The sequence below is a fragment of the Myotis davidii genome, unplaced genomic scaffold (assembly GCF_000327345.1).
Source record: "Myotis davidii unplaced genomic scaffold, ASM32734v1 scaffold569, whole genome shotgun sequence".
NCBI lineage: Eukaryota > Metazoa > Chordata > Mammalia > Chiroptera > Vespertilionidae > Myotis > Myotis davidii.
In genome coordinates this window covers 1,010,990-1,033,967 of record NW_006299876.1, presented here as the reverse complement: position 1 = coordinate 1,033,967, position 22,978 = coordinate 1,010,990, and the positions used below count along the sequence as shown (strand labels likewise).

Here is a 22,978-nt window from a genome sequence, read left to right as displayed (position 1 = left end):
GGGGAGAGGGAGAGAGAGTTAGAAACATCGATGAGAGAGAAACATCAATTAGCTGCCTCCTTCACACTCCCCACTGGGGATGTGCCCACAACCAAGGTACATCCGGAATGAAACCCGGGACCCTTGAGTCTGCGCTGATGCTCTCACTGGGGATGTGCCCACAACCAAGGTACATCCGGAATGAAACCCGGGACCCTTGAGTCTGCAGGCTGATGCTCTATCCACTGAGCCAACCTGGTTAGGGCAATTAATTCCCTTTTAATGTGCATGAATTTCGTTCACCGGGCTACTAGTTGATTATAAATGTGATGTTTTATTCCTTGACTCTCAATTCTATTCCATTGATCTATATATCTATTCTAATGCCAGTACCACTTGTCTCAATTACTGCAGCTTTATAACAGGTTTTGAAATCAGAAAGTGTGAAACCTTCAATATTTTTTATGATTCTTTTAGTTTTTCTGGGTTTCTTGCATTTCAATATAAATTTTAGCTCAACTTGTGTATTTCTGCAAATACGGGAGTTGAAATTTTGATGGGGATTGAATTCAATCTGTAGATCCGTGTGGTAAATATTGCTATTAACAATAGTAAAATTTTTGATCCATGAGCATAGATGTCTTTCCATTTATTTAGATCTTCTTTAATTTCTTTCAATGATGTCTTATATTTCTCAGTGTACAAGTCTTACAGCTTATTTTATTAAATGTATCCCCAAGTTTTTTGTTTTCATTTTTTAATCCTCACCCAAAGATATGTTTTTCATTGAGTTTTTTAGAGTGAGAGTAAGAGAGAGAGAGATACATCAATATGTGAGAAAATTTTGAATTGCCTGCTTCCCATATGCACCTCTACTGGGAATCAAACCTGCCACCTTTTGGTGTATAGGATGACTCCAACCAACTGAGACACCCAGCCAAGGATCTATCCCTAAGTTTTTAATTATTTTTGATAATATTATAAATGAAATTTTTCTATAATTTCATTTTTGAGTTTTATATTACATATATCCATATTCATTAAGTTTTGAATATTATTTTTGCAGATGGTAATATTATTTCTAAGAAGGTATTTTATTCCATATTGACCCATGACTCTGAGTATATGTTCGAACATATAACAATATGATGATAAATTTGAGTTTTATATCAATTCTAGTTTCACCAAAGAAATTCAAAGAGATTGGCTATTTCCTATGCCATTTTTAATCAGCATACTGAGATTCTGCAAACATAATTTATATTTCACTGTGTGAGATTATATGTCAAGTCAGGAGAGCCTAAAATTTGAAAACTAATTTTTGTGAATACTGTACTATATAATAGTCAATAGACCAGACCATAAGAACTAGGAAACCTTAAATGTTTTAGGAAAGTGGAAGTTCTTGATATGAAATTTTTCTCAAAGGGGAATTATGTGAGGTTTTTGGTGTGTGCTTTTTGTATTTTTTTATACAAAAAGAATATATCACCCAAGGATATTTTCCCCATTGATTTCTAGAGAGAGTGGAAAGGAGGAAGGAGGGGGAAGAGAGAGAGAAACTTTGACGTGACAGAGACACATTGATTGGTTGCCTCTGGCACACACCTCTACTGGGGCTGGGGAACCTGCAATCGACGGTACATGCCCTTGACCAGGAATTAAACCTGAGCCCTATCAGTGGGTGGGCTGTTGCTGTAACCACTGAGCAAAATTGGCCAGGACATGTCTTTTAAATTATATGTTCAACAAATAGATATACAGAGTCAAAATGTAATTCAAAATTGGTCCCATCATTAAGCGTTAGATTTTTATAATTCCATTTCACTTCTGACTGAGAAGATGTATACATTACTAGATAAGCTACTGTCCTGGAATTTGAAGTCATCCAGTGTCTGTACCTAACTCTTTACACTTATACACTAATGTATTTCTCAAGTGTAAGATTAGTTAATGGACTTTTTTTTACACAATCAGCTATCTATTTTCAGTGTCAGTAGCAGAGGGATTTTTATTTCTAACATATGTTATTCACAGTTAATTCCCAAAGGTGCCTGTGTGCAAATGGTTTCAACTCTTACTCCCACCATACCTTGTGCTGAAATGTCAAAATAACTTATCAACATTACAAAATAAATTATCAAGCTTACTATTTTATTAATTCATACAAACAGTATTTACCAAGTACCTACTATGTACAAGGTTCACTCCTTTTCTTTTTCCCACCTACTCCTGGGCTATATAATGAGTATGAAAAGCCATGTGTAATACACAGTCTGGAATATCTGTCCCTGAAGAATTGACAGTTGAATACATATTTCTCTTCAACAGTTCATATAAGGAAAATTATACAAGGCCACATAGATGGAAGAGGGTTGGTTTTCACTGTTCTTTTTCATCTCTGCTGCTTTTGATCACTGGAAGTATAGGTTGATTTCACTTCCCCATTTTGTTTCAAGAACTGATATTCTAAATTTCACAACGACTTGTTCCTGTGAAATGATTATTATATTTGAAGGAACACAAAGATGATGGTATGTAAATCATGAAACACACTAGGGCTAATTCAGGTGAAAGACCATACCAAAGCCATTTTTTGGAGATTTTGAATGTGCCATAGGGTGATGTAAAGGGCAAATATGATCTTAAGGTGTGTTTATTTGGACATTTCCTTTATTTTTAAAGCATTATCTTCTTAGCTTAATTTTCATGGAATTAGAAAATATTTTTAGAAGACTACTAAGATTGCTGTCATGGACAATACTACAGCCTTTAACCCTAGTCATTTTTATATAAGTATCTGATAGTGAAATCTTTTTCATGACCAAGTGTCAGTATCTTTTACTAATGTTCCACTGAGTTTTGCACAGAATCATTGGATGCAACATGTCTAGCTATATTACGTAGGAAAAATAAGTGTACATATCCAGAATATAGTCATTTACCAACTATTTAGCCTAAGCCACCATCTGACCATTTGACCTCCAACCAGTAGTTATGACATGCAATGACCACCAGGGGGCAGATGCTCCAACTGGTAGCTATGATGCACACTGACCACCAGGCGGAAGACACTCAATGCAGGAGCTGCCGAGCTGCGGTGACTTGGCAGCTGCAGTTCTTGGGTGATGCACCTGGAACCAGAGAGGAGGGAGCCCAATTCCAGGGTGCATCACCCAAGAAACGCCCTCTCGCAATCCAGGACCCCTCAGGGGATGTTGGAGAGCCAGTTTTGGCCCTATCCCCACAGGCCAGACCGAGGGACCCCATCGGTACACAAATCCATGCACTGGGCCTCTAGTGTTATCCTATATAATAGATGGGCCAGACATGCCCTGGAGCCCTTCCACAGCCCCTTCCCAGCCCGGTGGTGCACTGGTGCTGTCCCTCAGCCTGGCCTGTGCTCTCTTGGAATTTGGGACCCCTTGGGGGATGTCAAAGAGCCAGTTTCAGCCCGATCCCTCAGGCCACTCCCCTTGGGAGGGCACCAGACACAGGGCTCATGGCTGGTGAGTGCTGCTGCGGCAGCACAAAACTCTCCCAGTCAGGGTTGATTGGAGCAAGCTGATGGCAGGCACAGTGGGGCCAGGATTAGTGGGAGTAGCAGGTAGGATTTGCAGGCTGCATTGGATTGTGGGTTTTGGCCCAATCCCTGCAGGCCACCCAGAGGGACCTCACCCATGCACGAATTTGTGCACCTGTTCCCTAGTTTATAATAATGTTATTAGTATTCTGGTATGTGTCTGAGTCTAGATGTAATGAAGCCTTGGTTTAGTCAATAACAGCCATTGCATGCAGTGTCTGTCACCAATTCCAGGCCCCCATTTTTACTTTCCAGGTAGCTTGACCTTTTTTTCTTGAACTTAATTCCCATCAGTTAGTTTGCCATCCTTTAACATAGCCATCTGCCATTGTTTTTCCCCACTCAGCAACTGATGCCTGTATTGTAACCAAAAGAGAGAGTGCTTGGCGCAAACTAAATTTGTGGATATTGGTGAGACTGTGATAACTACAGTACTGAAAAGTATGATATTACCTGTGGCTCTGTGCAGTTCATTTTGGATTTGTGCAAGAAAGTTACTGGAGAATACAGTATTCCTGGGCCTTCTGATATGCTTCAGTAAAATAAGTGGTTAAATGAGAATCAAAACATGAATATTACAAAAACTGTACCTTAGCACTACAATATTTTAACTTTGCTGCTGCAATTTGCAAATGAAGGATCAAAGTTAATGGTAAGTTTGGCCAAAATTATTCCAGTTACCTATATTGATGGAGAATTTCTTCCTAAAATCACATTTACATGCTGTTTTTCTGCACGAAACTTTTTCCTCTTCAGTATCCAACTTTAAGCTACATTAAGAAAATAATGAAATAAAGGAACTAATCATCACTACATTTTAATTCAAAACTAATTTTAGGAGAAGATAAAATGGAGCCAGCTATTTAGTGATATAAACTACTAACAAGGAAATACCTTCCTCTCTGATGCACTAAGCTCCAAAAGGTTAGAGGCTGCAAAATTTTCCATCTGCAAGCTGTGAGAATTTCTCTTCTCTAATACCAAAACGCTGCAACTTACCAAAAATAGCTTGCTTTGCTATTTTTATTTAAATTATACCCACATGTTCATTCATGTTGTCATTTCTCTTCGCCTACCTTGCCTTAACTATAATGCAAGCTCTCAAAGGGTAAGACAATCTTCTGTTAAAATTATTTTTATAAATGTCTTACGATTATATGCTTCGGATATTTAGTAATGCTAATAACCAGGAAACTCCAGCAACATAACTTCACGAGTTTCATTTGATTTAGTGAATAACATTTAAGTAGCCTCATTATGCAATATATGGTGCTATAAAGTCAGACGGAAGAGAGAGTGTAGCATTTGGTAAGGCTCGTATATAAAGGTTAATGTCCATCAGTCAGTTTTGCCTTGATTTTTTAGAAATGACAGTGTCTGTATTCATTAAAGGCTGTTTGCAGCACCTTTAAAATAGTGTTTGCTAAACCTAAATCCTTTAAAACTGTTTTATATTTTTAATATTGTTTGCATGACCAAATGATGCATATTATGAAGTGGTAAAAGCCTCCAACGAGGAAAGCAGTTGAACAAACTGAACATTAAGTGGAGAAGAGAAGTAAATGTCCATATAAAAACAGACTCTTAATTGCCTGCTCATTGAAGACATTTGTCACCTTCAGGACATTAAGAGTTAAATGTTGAATCAACCCTTTGGGGACCACACTTTTCTTTCTGACATGGAAAAAAGTAACCTTCAGTGAAAAATAAAGTCCTCAGTTGGTCATTCATCATCTCAAAGGGCATATTTTATTATAAATGTCAATTCCATAAAATTGTGTGTCCTGTAATACATAATTATGTTCAAAATTGCATTTGAAATGTATTATTAACAGTTAACAGTGAACATTCTTAAAATAGTTATTACTCTTGGCCTTAACACAAAAAGCAATAATGGAGATATTTTAGGGAGTTAAAAGCTGTAAGACTTTGGCCTCTGCATAAAGCCACTGCAGGTGTGTTTCTTAATGGGATGTTAATTTCACAGCAGGTAAGCACAAAGGATAGAGACCATGTGTGTTTTTAAACTGTGTTTGGTGTGGAGAAGTTGATGGCTGCAAATATGAAGGCAATGTGAAATGAGGCCGAATTGAACTTGCCCTCATGAGGATAATCTGCCTTGCTTAAGATCAAGTCAATCCTCTTGTATCCCTTTTCTCCCCCGCCACCACCACATAATAAAGAATTCCACAGAAATAAATATTAAAGTAGCATGTCAGAAATCACTAGAAAATATGGCAATAAATAATAAAGATCTGATTGTCCAAATTCAACATCCTCTCACACAAACCATCTCCTTCTAGGAAACATCAGTGATGAGAGAGAATCATTAATCAATCGGCTGCCACCTGCATACCCCCTATTGGGGATTGAGCCTGCAACCCAGGCATGTGCCCTTGATCAGAATTGAACCTGGCACCCTTCAGTCTGCAGGCCGACACTATCCACTGAGCAAAACTGACTAGGTCTAGGATTCTTGTTTTTGCTACCAACATTAAGTCACCCAAACTCATAATCATGGGGTTGATTTTGACCTTGCCTTAGCCCCCATACCTAGTGTCCCAATGTCGAAAGAACTTTGCCTCTCCATGTGTGGGCTGTGGACCACTAAACATGGGCATTAATGGGAACTTGTTTGAAATATCAAAACTCAGACCAAGAGAATCATAATTTGCATTTTATCAAGATCCCCTTCTTATGCCCATTCAATTTTGAGAAGCTCTGCTATAGTATTTTCCTTTACATTGTCTACGTTCCACTTTTTTTCCCCTTTCCTTTCTGGGGAAATAACTTTTTATTGTTACAACTCAATATTTAGATATATTTTGTATACAAAACATGTAATTCCATTTTATGTTTTGATTAGGAATGATGGTTCTTTCATTTTAACACAAGCGTTTAGTTCATTGCTCTTTGATTTAATTATAGATATAGATATATGAAAATTATCTTCCCTCTTTTGTGTTTGCTCATTAACCATTCTAGTCTTCCCTTTCTTCTTTTGTTTAAACTATTTTTATCTTGGATTTATTTTCTCTATGCTACTTCAGAAAATACTTTTTTGCTTTTTAATATTTACACTTAAAATTACAATAAGATTTTTAAATATAATAATAACCTGAAGTTGACTGATATTTGTACCATTATTTGGGATAATCCAGTTTTACACTTCCCAGGTAATATGTGATTGTTTTTAACTTTATTGAGGAATAACTGAGAAGTATAATTATATTATATTTAAAGTGTACAACATGAGAATTTGAAAAACATGAATTGTAAAATGATTACCAAGATCAAGATAATTAACACATCCATCACTTCATATAGTTAACATAGTCAACTCTTTGTGTGTGTGTGGTGAGAATGCTTAAGATTTACTTTCAAGTATATAATACCAAATTTTTAACTATAGTCTGAACTTTAGAGTCTCAGAACTTCTTCTTATAACTTAAAATGTACACCCTTTTACCTATATCACCCCATTTTCCCCTCCTTCCAGTGCTGGCAACCATTGTTCTATTCTCTATTTCTATAAAATCAGCTTTTTCTATTTTAGATTCCACATATAAATGACACTGTACAATGCTGGTTTTTTTCTGGCTTATTTCACTTAGCATAATGCCCTCCAAACTCATCCATTTTTGTTGCAAATAGCAGGATTGCCCTTTTCTTTTCATGAGTGAATAATATTCCATTATCTTATTTTGTATATGTGTGTGTGTGTCACATTTTTTATCTATTCATCCATTAGAGGTCATTTAGGTTGCTTCTATATCTTGGCTATTGCGAATAATGGGGCAGTGAATGTGGGTGTACAGATATCTCTTCTGGATCCTTATTTCAGTTTCTTTGGGTATATACCCAGGAGTGTGATTAATGGGTGATACGGTAGTTCAATTTTTAATTTTTTGATGAACCACTATTCTGTTTTCCAAAATGGCTTCACCATTATGCCTTCCCGTCAACAGAATATAAGGCTTCCCTATTCTCTACAGCCTCACAACATTTGTTATCTCTTGCCTTTTTTATAATAACCAACCTAAAAGGTGTGAATTGATATCTCATTGTAGTTTTGATTTGTATTTTTACAATGATTAGTGATGTTGAACACCTTTTCATATACCTATTGATCATTTGTGTGTTCTTTGGAAAAATGTCTATTCAGGTACTTTGCCCATTTTTTTAATTTGAATTATTTGCGTCTTTATAATTGAGTTGTATGAGTTTTTATATATTTTGGATATTAACCCCTTTTCAGATATATAGCTTGATAGGTTGCCTTTTCAATTCATTGATTTTTTTTCTCTTTGTTGTGCATAATCCTTTTTAAATTTATTTTTTCTTTATTTTTGCATAATTATTGACCTCTTTATTCATCCCTATACAATCTTCCACCATCACCACCCCTCCCCCCACAATCACTATACTGTCCTCTGTCTATAAGTTCTTTCTCTTTTTTTGCTCAATCCCTCCCCCTTTTCCCACATCACTCTTACCTTATCAGATCTGTCTGCTTTCTCTCTATGAGTCTGTGTCTATTTTGCTTCTTAGTTCAGTTTGTTCATTAAATTCCACATATGAGTGAAATCATATGGTACTTGTCTTTTTCTGACTGGCTTATTTTACTTAGCATCATGTTAATTTGGCATAGTACTATTTGTTTATTTTACAATTGGCTAGAATGTACTTTTTTCAAATTTAGATCTTAATATCATTTTACCAAGTTATTGCCCCATAATGCCTATATCATTCTTGTGTCTTCCTGCTTAATCATCCTATCTTCTGCCCTAAGGTTAGCCTTTCCAATATATCCAGACTTTTCGACTCTTCTTAAAAACCTTCAGTGGCTTTCCATTCTTTATTCAATAAATGCTTTAGGGCTGACACTCAAGACCTTATAAAATGTGATTCCGTCCTGTCCCTCCATCCATATCTCCAACTGCTCATCTATATATATAACTTAGCTTTACAATTTTCTCTCCTCTTTGCTTTGGTTCAAGCTGCTCCTTCCATGTGGAACAAACTTCCCAACAGCTCTGTTGAAATCCTCTCCCTCTTTTAAGGCCCATATTAAATACCACTTCCCATAAATACCCTTTTCTGGTTCATTCACTTATTGAGAAAACGTGTACTTATCATATACTATTTGCCCACCTTCTTCTAGTTACTGAGGATAAAGCAATGAACAAAACAGCCACAGCCTCATGGAGCATATTGTACTGGGAGAAAATAGGCAATAAACAGTATATAAGTAAAACAGGTTATATGTTAGGTGGTGATAAGTACTAGGGAGAAACATAAAGGAAGATAAAGGGCATAGAGACAGCTAGGAATGAAGAGTATCCTCCAACTGAATACCTTTCCCCCCTTTGAATAACCAGAGTACTGATTTTCTTTTACAACGTGGTTATTTGTGTACTTGTCCTATTTTATCTCTTATATTCAAAGCTCCTTGAGAGCAAGAACTGCATCTTACTCATTTTTGTATGTCTTGCAGCTTCTGGGGCAGCATTCAGTAAATAATGGTTAAAATGAATCAAATGATGGAAATAAATGCAATAGCAGTTTAATAGAAGGGAGAGACTGATATAGTGGTTGGTTAGGGAGGGCTCCTTGGAAGATATTTAATTTGGGTAAAGCCTTGACATATGGGTGGTGTGGGGAGTAAGAAAGATCTGAGTAAGTCATTTTGATGTATCTGTTCTTGAAAAACTAAAAACCATTGCTTTATAAATTAAGATTAATGTTGTGTGTATTTTTCTTTACTTTCAAAACCAGTATTTCAGAAGGGACGAGCAATAGACACTGGAGAAGTTGACATTGGTGCACAGGTCATGCAGACCATTCCTCCTGGCTTATTCTGGCGTTTCCAGATTACTATCCACCATCCAATATATCTGAAATTCAATATTTCTTTAGCCAAGGACTCTCTGCTGGGAATTTATGGCAGAAGAAACATTCCACCTACACATACCCAGGTATTTGATATTACAGGTATTTCTTGACCCTTTTAAAGGGTGTTGGGATGACTAGTTTGGGGATTGTGACCTGCAACATGTGTTGGAGTCAAAGGTGAAGGCAGACAATCTTTGCAATGAGCAACATCCAGAATAATCACACTAAAGCGAATGAAAAAAAATGCCATTAAGAAATAAGGACTCATATTCAGCAGAGCAGATTCAGAAAAGGGAGTTTAATAAAGTATCCTTGAAACTTGAATCCTGTTTCCTGGAACAGGATAACCATGAGCCTTCCCAACCCCCTCATCTTACTTCTATGGTGCCCACACCCCCCTTTGCTGGTTCTGTGCACCCATGATCCCTTGTCCAGATGAAGGAATGCATATCAATAATGGAAATGAGTCAAAAGGTAGGTTTTGTCTTACAAGTAGAAAAGTTTCCTTGTTATTGTTAATAATAACTCAAATATGTAAAACCTCTATGGTTTACAATGCCCTTCTATAAACTGTAGCTACCTAATTTCTCTCATTCTGTTTTCCTTATCTCTTTCTCACATGAACCCATTTGGGACTCTGTTCCATCTAAGAAGTAGCATAAGGAATCATAGCCATCTGGGACTTGCTTTGTTTTCAGAAGATATAACTGTAGTTCAAACCTTCCCTTCTGGGTCAGACTAGGCAGGGGATTAGAATGCCATTCAAATCTGACTATTGAAAATGTTCAAGGACACATGTGCCATGTGCTTATCCACTGATTAGGAATAAAAAGGAGAGTGTCCTTTGAATATTTAAATATGCTACTACAAAAATAGTAAATTATGATTAATGTTTTCAAAGTTTGACTGTTTACTCATTTGTTTTTTAAAAATGTATAAAACTCTTTAATTTGTAGGGAAGGTCATGGTAACATTTCTGAGGGGAATGTGTGGTTTCAACTGTCTTCTATCAGACAGTATGGTAAAATATCAAGATTCTCTTGCATAATACTAAACAAAATATATTTCTATTTCTTGGTTTATTTATTTTTAAATGACTATTTTGAATACTCCAAAACTGAGAGGTTTATAACATTTATAAGTATAGTGGGGCTTTTCCCCTAAGAATTAATAATATTCTTTTGGGTTTAAATTTACTTAAAAATTAGTAACTTCATCTTCCTCTTTGCCTGCCTCCAAAGCAAAGAAGTATGAAATAGGGCAATGAAGTTAGAGATGTCTGTCAGTCAAGAAGTAAAAGCAGAGGCTCATATTTGTGTTCATATTTGTTCCAGTTTGATTTCGTAAAGCTCATGGATGGAAAGCAACTGGTGAAGCAAGACTCCAAGGGCTCTGACGATAGCCAGCATTCCCCTCGGAACCTGATCTTAACCTCACTGCAGGAGACAGGCTTCATAGAGTACATGGACCAAGGGCCTTGGTATCTGGCATTTTACAATGATGGCAAAAAGATGGAACAAGTATTTGTGTTAACTACAGCAATTGGTAAGCTGCTTTGGCTATTATTTTGAATTGACAGTATAACTCTAGAAAGACACAATCAGTGATTAAAGTATTACAGATGTTATTTAAGCTTATTGTTCATCCTGCCTTAAACTCATTATTCAGGATAGGTCACTATGAGAAAGGCTTATATTGTTGTTGTCATTAATGTTGTTTCAATGCTGATTAAGAGTTTTTAAAAGGTCCATTATTTGCTGCTATTTTAAGATATTTGCCGTACACTGTTTTGTATGTTTTCAATAGAAATAATTACCTGGATGACATTGTTACTGAGGCTACATAAGACAACTTCGGTAAAGAAGGGTCCAAGCAGGGGAACCTCTGTTAGTTCAAGATCTATTAAAAACAAAAAAACACAAATAAGCACCTTTTAAAATGGAAAAACTTGCATCAGTCCAGTTCTTTACAATGACTGATTCTAGAACCATCCTTTAAGGTTTCAAAATACAACCTGACAGTACTTAAAGAAGAGTCTGAAAGAATAATAACTTGGGTCATTTAAAGCCATTTCTTTTAGAATTTTTTTCATTTCAAAATCATCACAATGTCTCTTTTGGTGTTCTCAGGGTCTTTTAAAACATGTTCTTTTTAATACAATGTCTTCACCCACTCTTATTCACAGTTCACCCTAGTTAGTCAGAGACATCTCACTCTTGTCATTTTTTTTTTTTTTTTTGGTGAATGCATTCCCCTTGACCCTTTGTGTGAATAAAGCTGAGCTTTTTAGCAATTTTAGAGCCCGGAGGATAAACAACTCATTGACACAGTATTTTATTGTGTGAATTTTCCTAAAATACTCGTCTGTTAAAAGAAGAGAAAATGTTTTGCAGCTGTCAGTTTTCTATACAGCTCTCACCATTTATCCTTTAGTTAATCTGTTCAACCATATGTTTAGGAAGATGTATTGACTGTTAATAGATATACCATCTGCTCTTTATAACAATTATGTTCTATTTTTACTCTATGCTGAAGACCTTGAGTCAGTAGAAAATGGTATTCCATCCATAAGTTTATCAAAAACTTTCTTCTAAAGTAATCAGAAAGGTAGTAAAAATGCACTAATTATTTTTCCCCTATTGAAATACTTTACTGATTTTATATCTTCAAAAGAAAAAGTGTTTGTTAAATTGGAAAAAATATTTTCAGTTGTGACACTGTTTTGTCACTCATGGACTCATTGGGGCAGATTCAACAGACACAGAACTTACATGATATTTTTCTATCCAGGCCCAATTTTGATAAGGCAATTGACAATGAGTTATGAGATCTAAAATACTTGTGAAGATTTTTCTCTTTTCCAGATATCCTTGCCCCTGAGCTTAAATTAAAATACTAGCCAAACTATTTACCTTTTAAAAAGTCAATAGATTCAGAGACATGCTTGTAGGTTTTTTTTCTATCCCTTACTTCCTCCCAAAAAGAACCTGACCTTTGAAATATAAGTGTTATTATCCAGATATTAAGCTGTCACTTTTCTATGCAACAACATACTAGTTTTTCCCTTATGCAAGTCAGTTTGTTTACTTTTCTGTTGTCTTTTGATATTAGAAATAAGATAAACATTTCTCCTATAATTCTACTTAAAGAGAATCCAAGTAAATTTCCAAAAAAATCAAAAGTATATAAGTTATTTACTCTAAATTCTCCCCAATAATTTTTAATGTTTTTATAACTTATGTTAATTTTAGTGAAAAGAGACTAAAATCTTTGCTTGAACAAAATAAGATTTTGTGTGAATTTATTCTAAATGTTGCTTATTCTGTATTCATAATACTAGAATCAGTTGATTGAGCTTAACTCTATTTGGTCTGCTAATAAGGCTCCAGACAGTATTAATAACCAACATTTATTAAATGACTAACATAGATCTACATTAATATATACTATTTTCCAGTAGTATGGGCAGAGTTGTCAGTATCCCATTATCTCAGTCAGTCTGCTCTGTAACATGATCGTATATGGAGTGCTACTCTGCCCCAAGCACTGCACTAGATGCTTTACATTCAGTTATCTTGTTTGATTCTCATCACAATCCTGACAGCACAGGTATAACAATAGTAATGTTACAAATATGAAAACAGAGGCCTGGAATGAGTAAATAATTTGGTAAATTCTCACAGCCAGCAAGTGGCAAAATTGAGATTTGAGACACCCAATATGCTTGTTTCCAAAGCCCATGCCCTTTAGAACATACATTCCATAGATTATGAATTATCTTTAGTTGCTCTTATGAGAAAACCTGCCAAAAGCAACACATCATCAGTGCAGACACAGATATGAAGAGGCTTTAGACTCTAGTATAAGAACAGAACTGTAAGCATAGAACTTTAAAATGATTCTCTGCTCTAATGAACTGCTGCCTAGGAAGTGATTCTGCATTAAGTTTTAAAACAAAGAAGGCAAAGTTTCCTGGAGGTCAACATAAATAGGAAAATGTATTATTTTCATTACTGGCTATTTATGCGATCCTGTTGTAGCCATCCTCTTCCTGGAGTCCCTAGACTGTCCCAATGTCTCTTTGACACCCTGTGGAGATAGCAGCTTCCAATACCTCCTATAATGCATTTTCTTCTCATTTGTGTTGCTGGTGGTAAGCCCTGTGCAGCAGTGGGCCCAGGGATAGCTTTTAGATCATTCAGTAAGATGTAGGAATTTTTATTTATTTTGATAGCAAACTTTATTAAATGTCTTTTCTACAATAGCTACATTCCCATAAGGCTACTTCCCTAAAGTTGTCAACAGGAACTGGTGTGAAATGAAATTCAACTTTTTTTACCTTTCAAATCTTCCTCCATGGCCTCTTATTAACCATCCAGACAGGGGAAATCTAAATATAGATTTAAAAACTGCCACTACTGCTTAGTATAAGAAAGTTAGATAGTAGAAAATAGAGAAATAATTGTTTCATCTTAGAATATAAAAAAAGACTCTTTGTGCTTTTTATAATGACCTTTTAAATAAATTAATAACTTTCTGAAAATAAAGGTTTAATGAGTTAAAAATGGTTAGCTCTTTGTCAAATGTTACATTCTCACCAGTCAAGTTGTAGTTCAGAAATGCCAAGTGTCAATTTCTTATCCAGTTCAGTTGTCTAAAACAGAGATAAAAGAACAGAGCATCATAAACCTACAAAAGGCTAGCTCATGTATTCACATGGGGTGGAGAAGAATGCCATCATCCAATTGATAATAGGATGGCTATCCACACAGCCACTGGATTCCTTCTCAGCTTTCTAAGAATCCCCTAATTAGACTAGATACCATTTCCTAATAAATGCATTTATTCTACCCAGGGCAGAGCTCCAAATCTAGATCATAAATTTTCTAACTATGGAAGTTTATTTGAAGCATTTGTACTCATTCTTTGAGGCTTCAATGTGGCGGAAACCTGCAGGATCACCTGCTGTATTTGTTAATATGTAGATTACTGGGCCACATTCCTCAGAGACAGATTTAGTGGATCTGGATGAAGCCCAGGCATCTGCATTGTAAGCACCTCAAGTAATTCTACTGATACAGGAAGTCAAAAAACCTCCATTGAAGAAATGCTATTTCTCTACCCTCAATATAATTCTCATAGTTCAGAGGAAGATGTTAAGACTACTTCCTAGTATATCTTGTTTTAATTGGGAATAGCTTATCCAAGTGGAACTAGATGAAGTAGATAATTTGGATTGAAAAGAAAAAACTGGTGCATATGAGAAGCATGAGTTTAATAGACCAGAACATAAAACTAGGAATCCAAGATTGCTAAGTATAGAAAACTTACAGAAAATAGTAATGAAAAGATGATTTTTTTAAAAAAACTACAAGAGTAAAATAGGCATATCATCATAGTTCATGGACTTGGAATTTAACACTATTATGTATGCAAATACAGTTTTAAATTAGAAACACTTTAATTTTTAATTAATTTTTATTGAGGTAACATTGATTAATAACATTATGTAAATTTCAGATGTACAACATTATAATTTTTAAAATCATTATCAGAAACTGGCTTCTGTATAACTTTATACTTTTTCAATCAGAGTACCTGAAGACTTGCCCAAGTTCTGTTACAGTGCATATCTTTATGGCACCAGAACTACCTATGGGCACCTTTAAAACCTTCTCAATTCCCCTAAAGCCTATTCTTCTCTAAGAATGGATTGAAGGGAAATTAGTGGCAGAGAAATGATAAGCATTTACAGTCAAGAAAGCATTTCTCAACAAAATACTTAGGTTCCAATGCTTTTAGTGGTGGTGAATTTAATATGAACACTTACTTTAAAAGCATTCCATTGTCACTTATTAATGAAAATGAAATACTGATTATCATATTTAAGCTGTCGAGATAGTAGATTAAACATTTTAAAGTGCTAGAGAAGACAATGTCATTTACTACAACCTAAATCTGAAAAATAAACAGTAGACTTAGTCTTCTGGTTACATTTTGAAGCCCACTTTGCTTTTGAGAAATGTCCTATAATCCTAGTACATTTTTAACTTTATCACGAATGTCTCATGAGAATATAATTCTTCTAGACCCTTTATGCACTTTAGAGATGAGATTGGTTTTTAGTTCTACTCTTGAATAGCCAATTCAGCAACTCCAGGGTGCTTTTAATAATTTGGAACTACATGTGACATCTTACAGAAATCTTTGACATCTGATTTTAAATAGTAAGTGCTCTGTAGACAGCAAAGGGCAAGAATGTTATAGGCCCAGAGTTTTTACAATTTTAAAAAATTAAGGATTCTGTCGTCTGTAGATTTGTTCATTTTTGTCTTTTTCTCTTTATTAATAGAAATAATGGATGACTGTTCGACTAATTGCAATGGAAATGGAGAGTGTATCTCTGGCCATTGCCATTGTTTCCCAGGATTCCTTGGGCCTGACTGTGCTAGAGGTAATGTTGCTCTGTTTTTCTGATTGACTTAGGGAAATGGATGTCATTTGAGAATTCAGGAGGAGGGGGAGTGGCAGTAGTGGTCATGGTAACAGCAGTAATAGCAGCAACACTGCCCATTGCCACTACCAAAAGTTGAGCACTTTTTCCACCAGGAACTATTCTAAAAACTTTGTGTTATGTCTTTTAATTCCTACTTCCTATCATAGTCCTACGAGCTATATCTGTTATTATCCCAGTTTTATGGGCAAAGAAACAACCTCAGAGAGGTGAAATAACTTAACCAGGGTTACCTAACAGATGGGATTTATACCTAGATCATCTAACCCAACCGCTACTTGATACTTCCATGTCCTGCATAAACTCATTCATAATGGATGGACTTTAAGAGTTAGGCAAAGTAGTTAATTGTTTATTAACTTCCATGTAAACTGGACCGAGTGGGCAATCAAATGGGCAAGTAGCCTAGAAAGTAAAGACTAGAAAATCAGAAGTTCAACTTAGCAAACTTGACCATTTCCTAGACTTGCCCACAGTTTAATCCTTGAAAAGCTTAGGTCAATCACATCATGTTTTCCCATAGTCTTACACTTACAACTTTAAAGATTCTTTCTGCTTATTTTTTGTGTTCTTAAAGTTCTCAGTCTGCTAGTACTTTAATCTCAGGTTTCTCAGCCACTTAATTTCTTTAGGATAAATTCTATTCAATAGAGAATTCTATAGCACTTGCTAGGTTCCCAGGCCCATGATGGATCTTGAGGAAGTGGGGGCAGGAGTGAAGATGATGGCTGGTAATAAAAAATAAGACAGAAGATACAGGTCCTCCCCTTAAGGAGTCCACAGTTTCAATAGGGAGACAAACAATGACGAAGCAGAGAAAGTGTTCTACTAAAGGTCTGCACGATGTGTTATGTGTGTAGACATCTCTCCAGCATAGATCTTTTTAAATGTACAATTTTTAAAGATAACATTCTGTAAAATGAATAACTCCCCATGTATTAGTTTTTTCAAATTTTCTGTTTCCCCCTCTAAAAGTAGCATATATCTTCTTGAGAAAGAAAAGCCATAAGAGAAAAAAAATCCCTAGCTTATACTAATGATAATAATTATTATTATCTAAGTTTATGATGTAATCAAAATCAAATGCCTGAAATAATTTCTCCACTCAGGATAGTTTTATAATTTATCTTTATCTCACCCCAAGAAAGGCAAATTCTGTTTATAATCATAAACGTGCCTATTTAATACGGGCCAAGACAGAAATAGTACAATTTTTTTTTGCCTGATAAATTATACAAGAATCAATAGAGAATTGCTCGTTGGAGATTTTAAAAGCATTATGGAAACATTACAAGTTCATTTTCCAATCTTCAGATTCGTGCCCTGTGCTATGTGGTGGGAATGGAGAATACGAGAAAGGACACTGTGTCTGCCGAAATGGCTGGAAGGGGCCAGAGTGCGATGTTCCAGAAGAACAATGCATTGACCCAACGTGCTTTGGTCATGGCACCTGCATCATGGGAGTCTGCATCTGTGTGCCAGGATACAAAGGAGAAATATGCGAGGAAGGTCAGAGCCCCATTTTCATCTACTGCTTTAGGCTTTTCTCCCACTGAATTGTCCAAGGCACTATTCTGTGCTTCTAATAGAGAAATAAGTGGTCTTAGCAAACCATCAGTGCTCAATATATCTGCTTTGTACATGGAACAGGGGGTTGAAGTCAGGGGAGCTCATGTCTCTCCTGACAGTCTCTAATGTTAACATGAGGCCATGTCTGTGACCCTTGCAGAGTAGTTATGAAAAATGGCATATCCCCCTCATTTTAACATTGTTTTATAACTTGAGAATTTCCATATTGATGATTTTAGGTGTTAATTCATATGCTTTCATTATTACAGAGTGCAGTAGGCTACATCTTACATTAAAGCACATAATAAAAAATATATGCACATTTGGAACCATTTTATGAATGTTTTCTTTGGGAGTGATTTTTAATTACCATTATTATTGCTTCATATTATTTATTTTTACATAGCTCATGATAAACTTGACCTCCATGCCTAAGGAATCACTAATGAGTTTCAAGGAAGTGCCTTTATATTAAAATTCACCCCAAAGGAGCCTTTACACACAAAAGACATATTTTGAAATGGCAATAGTTTTATCATTTAAAGAGACACATTGGAAAAATAAGTTTACTAGTAGTAATCAGGCCTTTTTCATGCTACATTCGTCAAATAAGAGTGATTTCAGAAATAATATTAAACCATTACCATGGGAGAGGGTCTCATTACAACTATTGTTCAGGAAAGAAGCAGCTGAAAATGCACTATAATTGCTTTTTAAAGATGGCTCATTAAGACTATTACACAGCATTCTAAAGGGTTTAATCTCATTCTGCTCCGTGAGCAAGCAAGAGTTTAGCTTTTCACCTCCCATTAGCAGTACTAGAATTTTGGTGTGAAGATTTTATCTGTTCCAATGAATGGCATTGGGACTAGTCTAGGCACCCTAGTGCCTGAGTTACTTTTGGAAATTGTTTGTATGCTATCCAACTGTAATCATGATATTTAAGTTGTAAATTCAGATGCTATATGGTCACACTTATTTACCCCCAAAAGTGGTGCTATCACAACATCTACAATTTTCCCAGAAAACTAACCTAATGAATTCAAACCGTTTTATTTAAATTACATAAGCAGTTGAAAAAGGATATAGTGTTCTAGGCATCACTGAAAAAGTTGTAGAATAACTAAGATAGCATGGAATACCATATTTGACACTGTAAACTTCAAACACAATATTAAAATAAATGCTTTAAGTCGGACATCACAGACCAGGAGCCCACAGCCTAACCTGAGCTTATAGATGGGCCTTGTTTGATTTGCATAATGGTGGTGGTGTTTTTGTTGTGTAATGTGACATATTTGCCAACATTTAAATAGAGAAGTGTCATATAAAAATCTCTATTTCTAGCCTCTTGTGAACAACATGAAACTCTGATAACCCTGGGCTCACATTCCTACATGGTGGCAATCAATTGTAGCGAAGAAGCAGCAGCTTCCTTTAAACTTCTCTCAGTTCACTCCCAATATACTCCGTTTTCTTACATCCAGCCCATATCATTTATTCCAGTTTGTCATCGGCCTGGCCCCTTCAGCCATACAACTTTATGCCTCTGATTTAAGCATAACTTACATATTCATTGAAGGTGGCCTTTTAATAAAAGAAATTATATTAAGTTAAATCTTATTTATTCAAAGTATTATATTTTATATAATCAAATGGCCTTCTTCTAAAATGACATTTTATACTTTGGACTTTTCCTTTCCCTCCAAATAATGAAATAATAGAATGAGGTGTACCTTCTGATAGTTATTTGCTGATTAGCTCAGGTATTGAAGCATTGCTCTAATGATCCTGAGATCATGGGCTAATTATAATGGCAATTACACTAAATATATGCTTGTTTAAACTTCCTCTGTTCCAAGGCCACACCACAGCCTAAAACTAAGCCAGTCTTACAAATGGTAGCAAATTGTATACGTCTTTTTTCATTGCTGGAGAAGTAATTCAAAGCATACATCTGCATCGTAGTAAATTATTTTGTTTCATCTTATTTGTATGGGAAGACTAAAAGTTGGGAACTCAACTTTCCCATTTTCCATGGTGATTGAATTAAAAGCATAAAACAATTCTCCCCAAGACAAGCATTGGAATCTACTTCCAATACAGTTTATATGTTTGTATGTATATATATATATTTTTTTCTCTAAAAATTATACATGTGTCAAAAAATTTCCAGACTCACAGAGTCACAGGCAAAAATAATTGAGTCCGTGATATTCTAAAACAGTAGACACTGTCACTGTATCCTTATAGAAGGAGAAGCCACAAGAAAAGAATTTTTTTAATATGTTGCATTTTCAATGCTTCAGCAGTCACTTTGTCAATACCTTGAATAATTCAAACTTAAACTATATAAACTTCTCTAAACACATCAAGTAAAAGGCATTTCTGGGAGCTATGATTCCAATTTCAGAAAAGACAAGAAATGACTCACCAAAAATTCTTGAGCGTTTTTTTTTTCAAAGCTGAGGAATTCCTATCGCGGGCCCTCACTGATCCACTCACCCATTTGTGTGGGAGTGCTACACACTACTAACAGTGTCACACAACATACATGTTTCTTTTTTCTAAATTTAGGATGCAATCTTTATGATATCTAATGATATTTTAAAATGTTAATAATCTATTTTGAACACAGTGTTGACCTGAGTCATAGTATTGCCTAATTAAAACAGCAGAAATGGCATGATATTAGGAAATCAATGTGAATATCTCGGTGTCATATAATGGCCATACCTGTTCATTTTAATCTTTCCTCCTTTCTTGGGCCTTCAGAGGACTGCTTAGACCCCATGTGTTCCAGCCATGGCATCTGTGTGAAAGGAGAATGTCACTGTTCTACTGGTTGGGGTGGAATCAGTTGTGAAACTCCACTTCCTATATGTCAAGAGCAGTGCTCAGGACATGGCACTTTTATTCTGGACACTGGAATGTGCAGCTGTGACCCCAAGTGGACAGGATCTGACTGCTCAACAGGTACATTAGAATTGTCTCCTTCCTCCACTCCCAGGTCTTTGCCTTAAGGTAGTATTCCTTAAAGTCTCACTTGTATGCCTTTCATGTGTTGTAAGGGGCCTCTAGGTGTTTCCTAGGCTAGTATTTTACTGTGTTTTTATATACAACACTAGAGGTTTGGTGCACAAAATTCATGCACAGGTGGGGTCCCTAGGCCTGGCTGGCGATCAGAGCCCATCAGTTCCCCACCTCCCTGCCGCCTTCTTTCCTTGCCGCCCACTTGCTACCACCATATGGTTCCCCGCCTCCCCGCCACCCTGCCTCTCCCCCTCCTTCTTCCCTCGTTGCCTGTGTGTACCACCACCCATACCCAGTTCCCCATCCCAGCCCAGGGCCCAGGCCTGATCGGGCAGTCAGGACCTGCCAGCCCAGGGGGAGGGGCCAACTGCCACAATGGCGGGAGGGCAGTGGGCTGATCAGGGCCTGCTGGCCGGGGATAGGGATGGGAGGAGGGACCCAGGAGGTTGGCCACTGGCCCCGAGGAAGGACTGGACCTTGGCCCCCCTGGGAAAGGGGCTGCATCCAGTGCCACCCACCCTCAGTTCCCTGTCCCACCCCAGGGGCCAGCCCTGATTGGGCAATTGGGGCCTGCTAGCCAGGGGGAAAGACCGGGAGGTTGGCCAGCAGGCCCCATTGGCGATGGGAGCCTGCGGGCTGGAGCAGCTCCTGCATTGAGCATTTGCTCCCGGTGGTCAGTGCGCGTCATAGCAACAAGTCATCCTGGTTGTTCTGGTCATTCCATCATAAGGGTTGCTTAGGCTTTTATATATATACTAGAGGCCAGGTGCACAAAAATTTGTGCATTCGGGGCGGGGGGTCCCTCAGCCCAGCCTGTGCCCTCTCGTAGTCTGGGACTTGGGAGATGATGACCACCTGCTGGCTTAGGCCTGCTCCCCAGGGGATCAGGCCTAAGCCGGCAGTCAGGGCGACCTCCCATTAACAGGCAGACTAGCCCATCAGCAAGGATTTACGTAATAATAAATGGGGGAGTAGTTTCAGCTACCACTGTCTGAACAAACAGAGGTGGCGCCTAGCTCCCAGCTTTGCTAGGGCTTCAAAGGCACCCAGCCTTCGGGGGGTTTCCGTCTATGCTTATCAGATAGTGAAGGCAATAAACAGTTTCCCACACTTTTGTTTTCTTTTTCTTTTATTCTGGGCCAGTATTAGCCCTGTTCTAGCTCTGAGGCCTCTGCTGCTGAAAGCAGGTATCTGGTTTGTTTGGGTTCTATAATCAAAACTCTGTATCAACTCCATCTTTGAGATCCTGGTGGGCTGAAAGCAGGTTTCTGGGGTTTTGTTTAGCTTCTATATTGGTAAGAATGTTTCAAACTGCAAGCTCCGAAACCGGCAAGGCAGGCAGGGAACGTTGGATTCCCCTGTCACTGAAGCAAGCAAACCTCATGTTAGCTTCAAGCTGCCTGGCTGCCAGCCGCCATCTTGTCTGGCAGTTAATTTGCATATCACCCTGATTAGCCAATGGGAAGGGTAGCAGATGTACGGCTAATTACCATGTTTCTCTTTTATTAGATAGGATAGATACTGCTGGGGTTTTTTATTATATTTTTCATTGTCATAGGTCTATGCTAGAACCTCTGTCCTCATTCTGTATTCTCCTGCAATTATTTCATCCATCCCCAAGTCTCCCACTATCAGTTCTATGCAGATTATTTCAAATCTCTATTTCCCCCAACTCAAATAATCCTTCATTTCCAACAATCTGCTACATATTTCCACTGGGTATCCCATCACTTAAAAACACAACTTAGCCGAGGAACTCTACTCTATTTATATAGTGCCATATTGTTGCCCAATTACTATTCCCACAACTGTGATTTCATTTTCATATTCCCTACCATAACATCATCCACAGTTCTCCATTGTCCATAGATAAACTTCAACTATCCTAGCCTCTTATTACAAACTATTTCAAATTTCTGTCTCCAGACTGTCTTCTACTTCTGCTTTCTGCATAACTCTGCTACTTCCATCTGCTAAAGTAATATGTATGTTCGCCTTACCTACATCACACTTTTCTCTGTGCCTTTTCCTCAGCCAGGAATGCTATTACCTTTCTATCTATGAAAATCCAAGCCATCCAACTAGACCAAGTACAATTTTTTATCAATTATTTTTTTACTTTGTCAATTACAGTTTACATTCAATATCATTTTGTATTAGCTTTAGGTGTACAGCATAGTGGTTAGACAATCATATACTTTAGAGAGTGGTCCCCCTGATTTTTCAAATGTCCAACTGGCCCCATACATAGTTATTACAATATTATAGAGTATATTCCCTACAATGTGAGATATTCTATAAAACATTTCTTGATCAAATCAATAAGATCCTCTGAAACCCTATGATACTCAATGCTAGAGAGTAAAAAGGGCATCGTGCTGTAGGTATTTGTGTACATGACTTGT

At 36.8% G+C, this 22,978-nt stretch overlaps 1 protein-coding gene across 1 annotated transcript in view; it reads left to right on the top strand.

Annotated features, from left to right (window-relative positions):
* The window catches only part of TENM1 (teneurin transmembrane protein 1), a 409,966-nt gene that overhangs the window by 118,569 nt on the left and 268,419 nt on the right, over positions 1-22,978 (top strand). Inside the window, exons 4-8 of the mRNA XM_006776037.2 lie at positions 9,341-9,540; positions 10,792-11,002; positions 15,810-15,911; positions 17,286-17,480; positions 20,316-20,516. Coding sequence (XP_006776100.1) covers positions 9,341-9,540; positions 10,792-11,002; positions 15,810-15,911; positions 17,286-17,480; positions 20,316-20,516 — 909 coding nt within the window. The remainder of the gene's footprint in view (positions 1-9,340; positions 9,541-10,791; positions 11,003-15,809; positions 15,912-17,285; positions 17,481-20,315; positions 20,517-22,978) is intronic.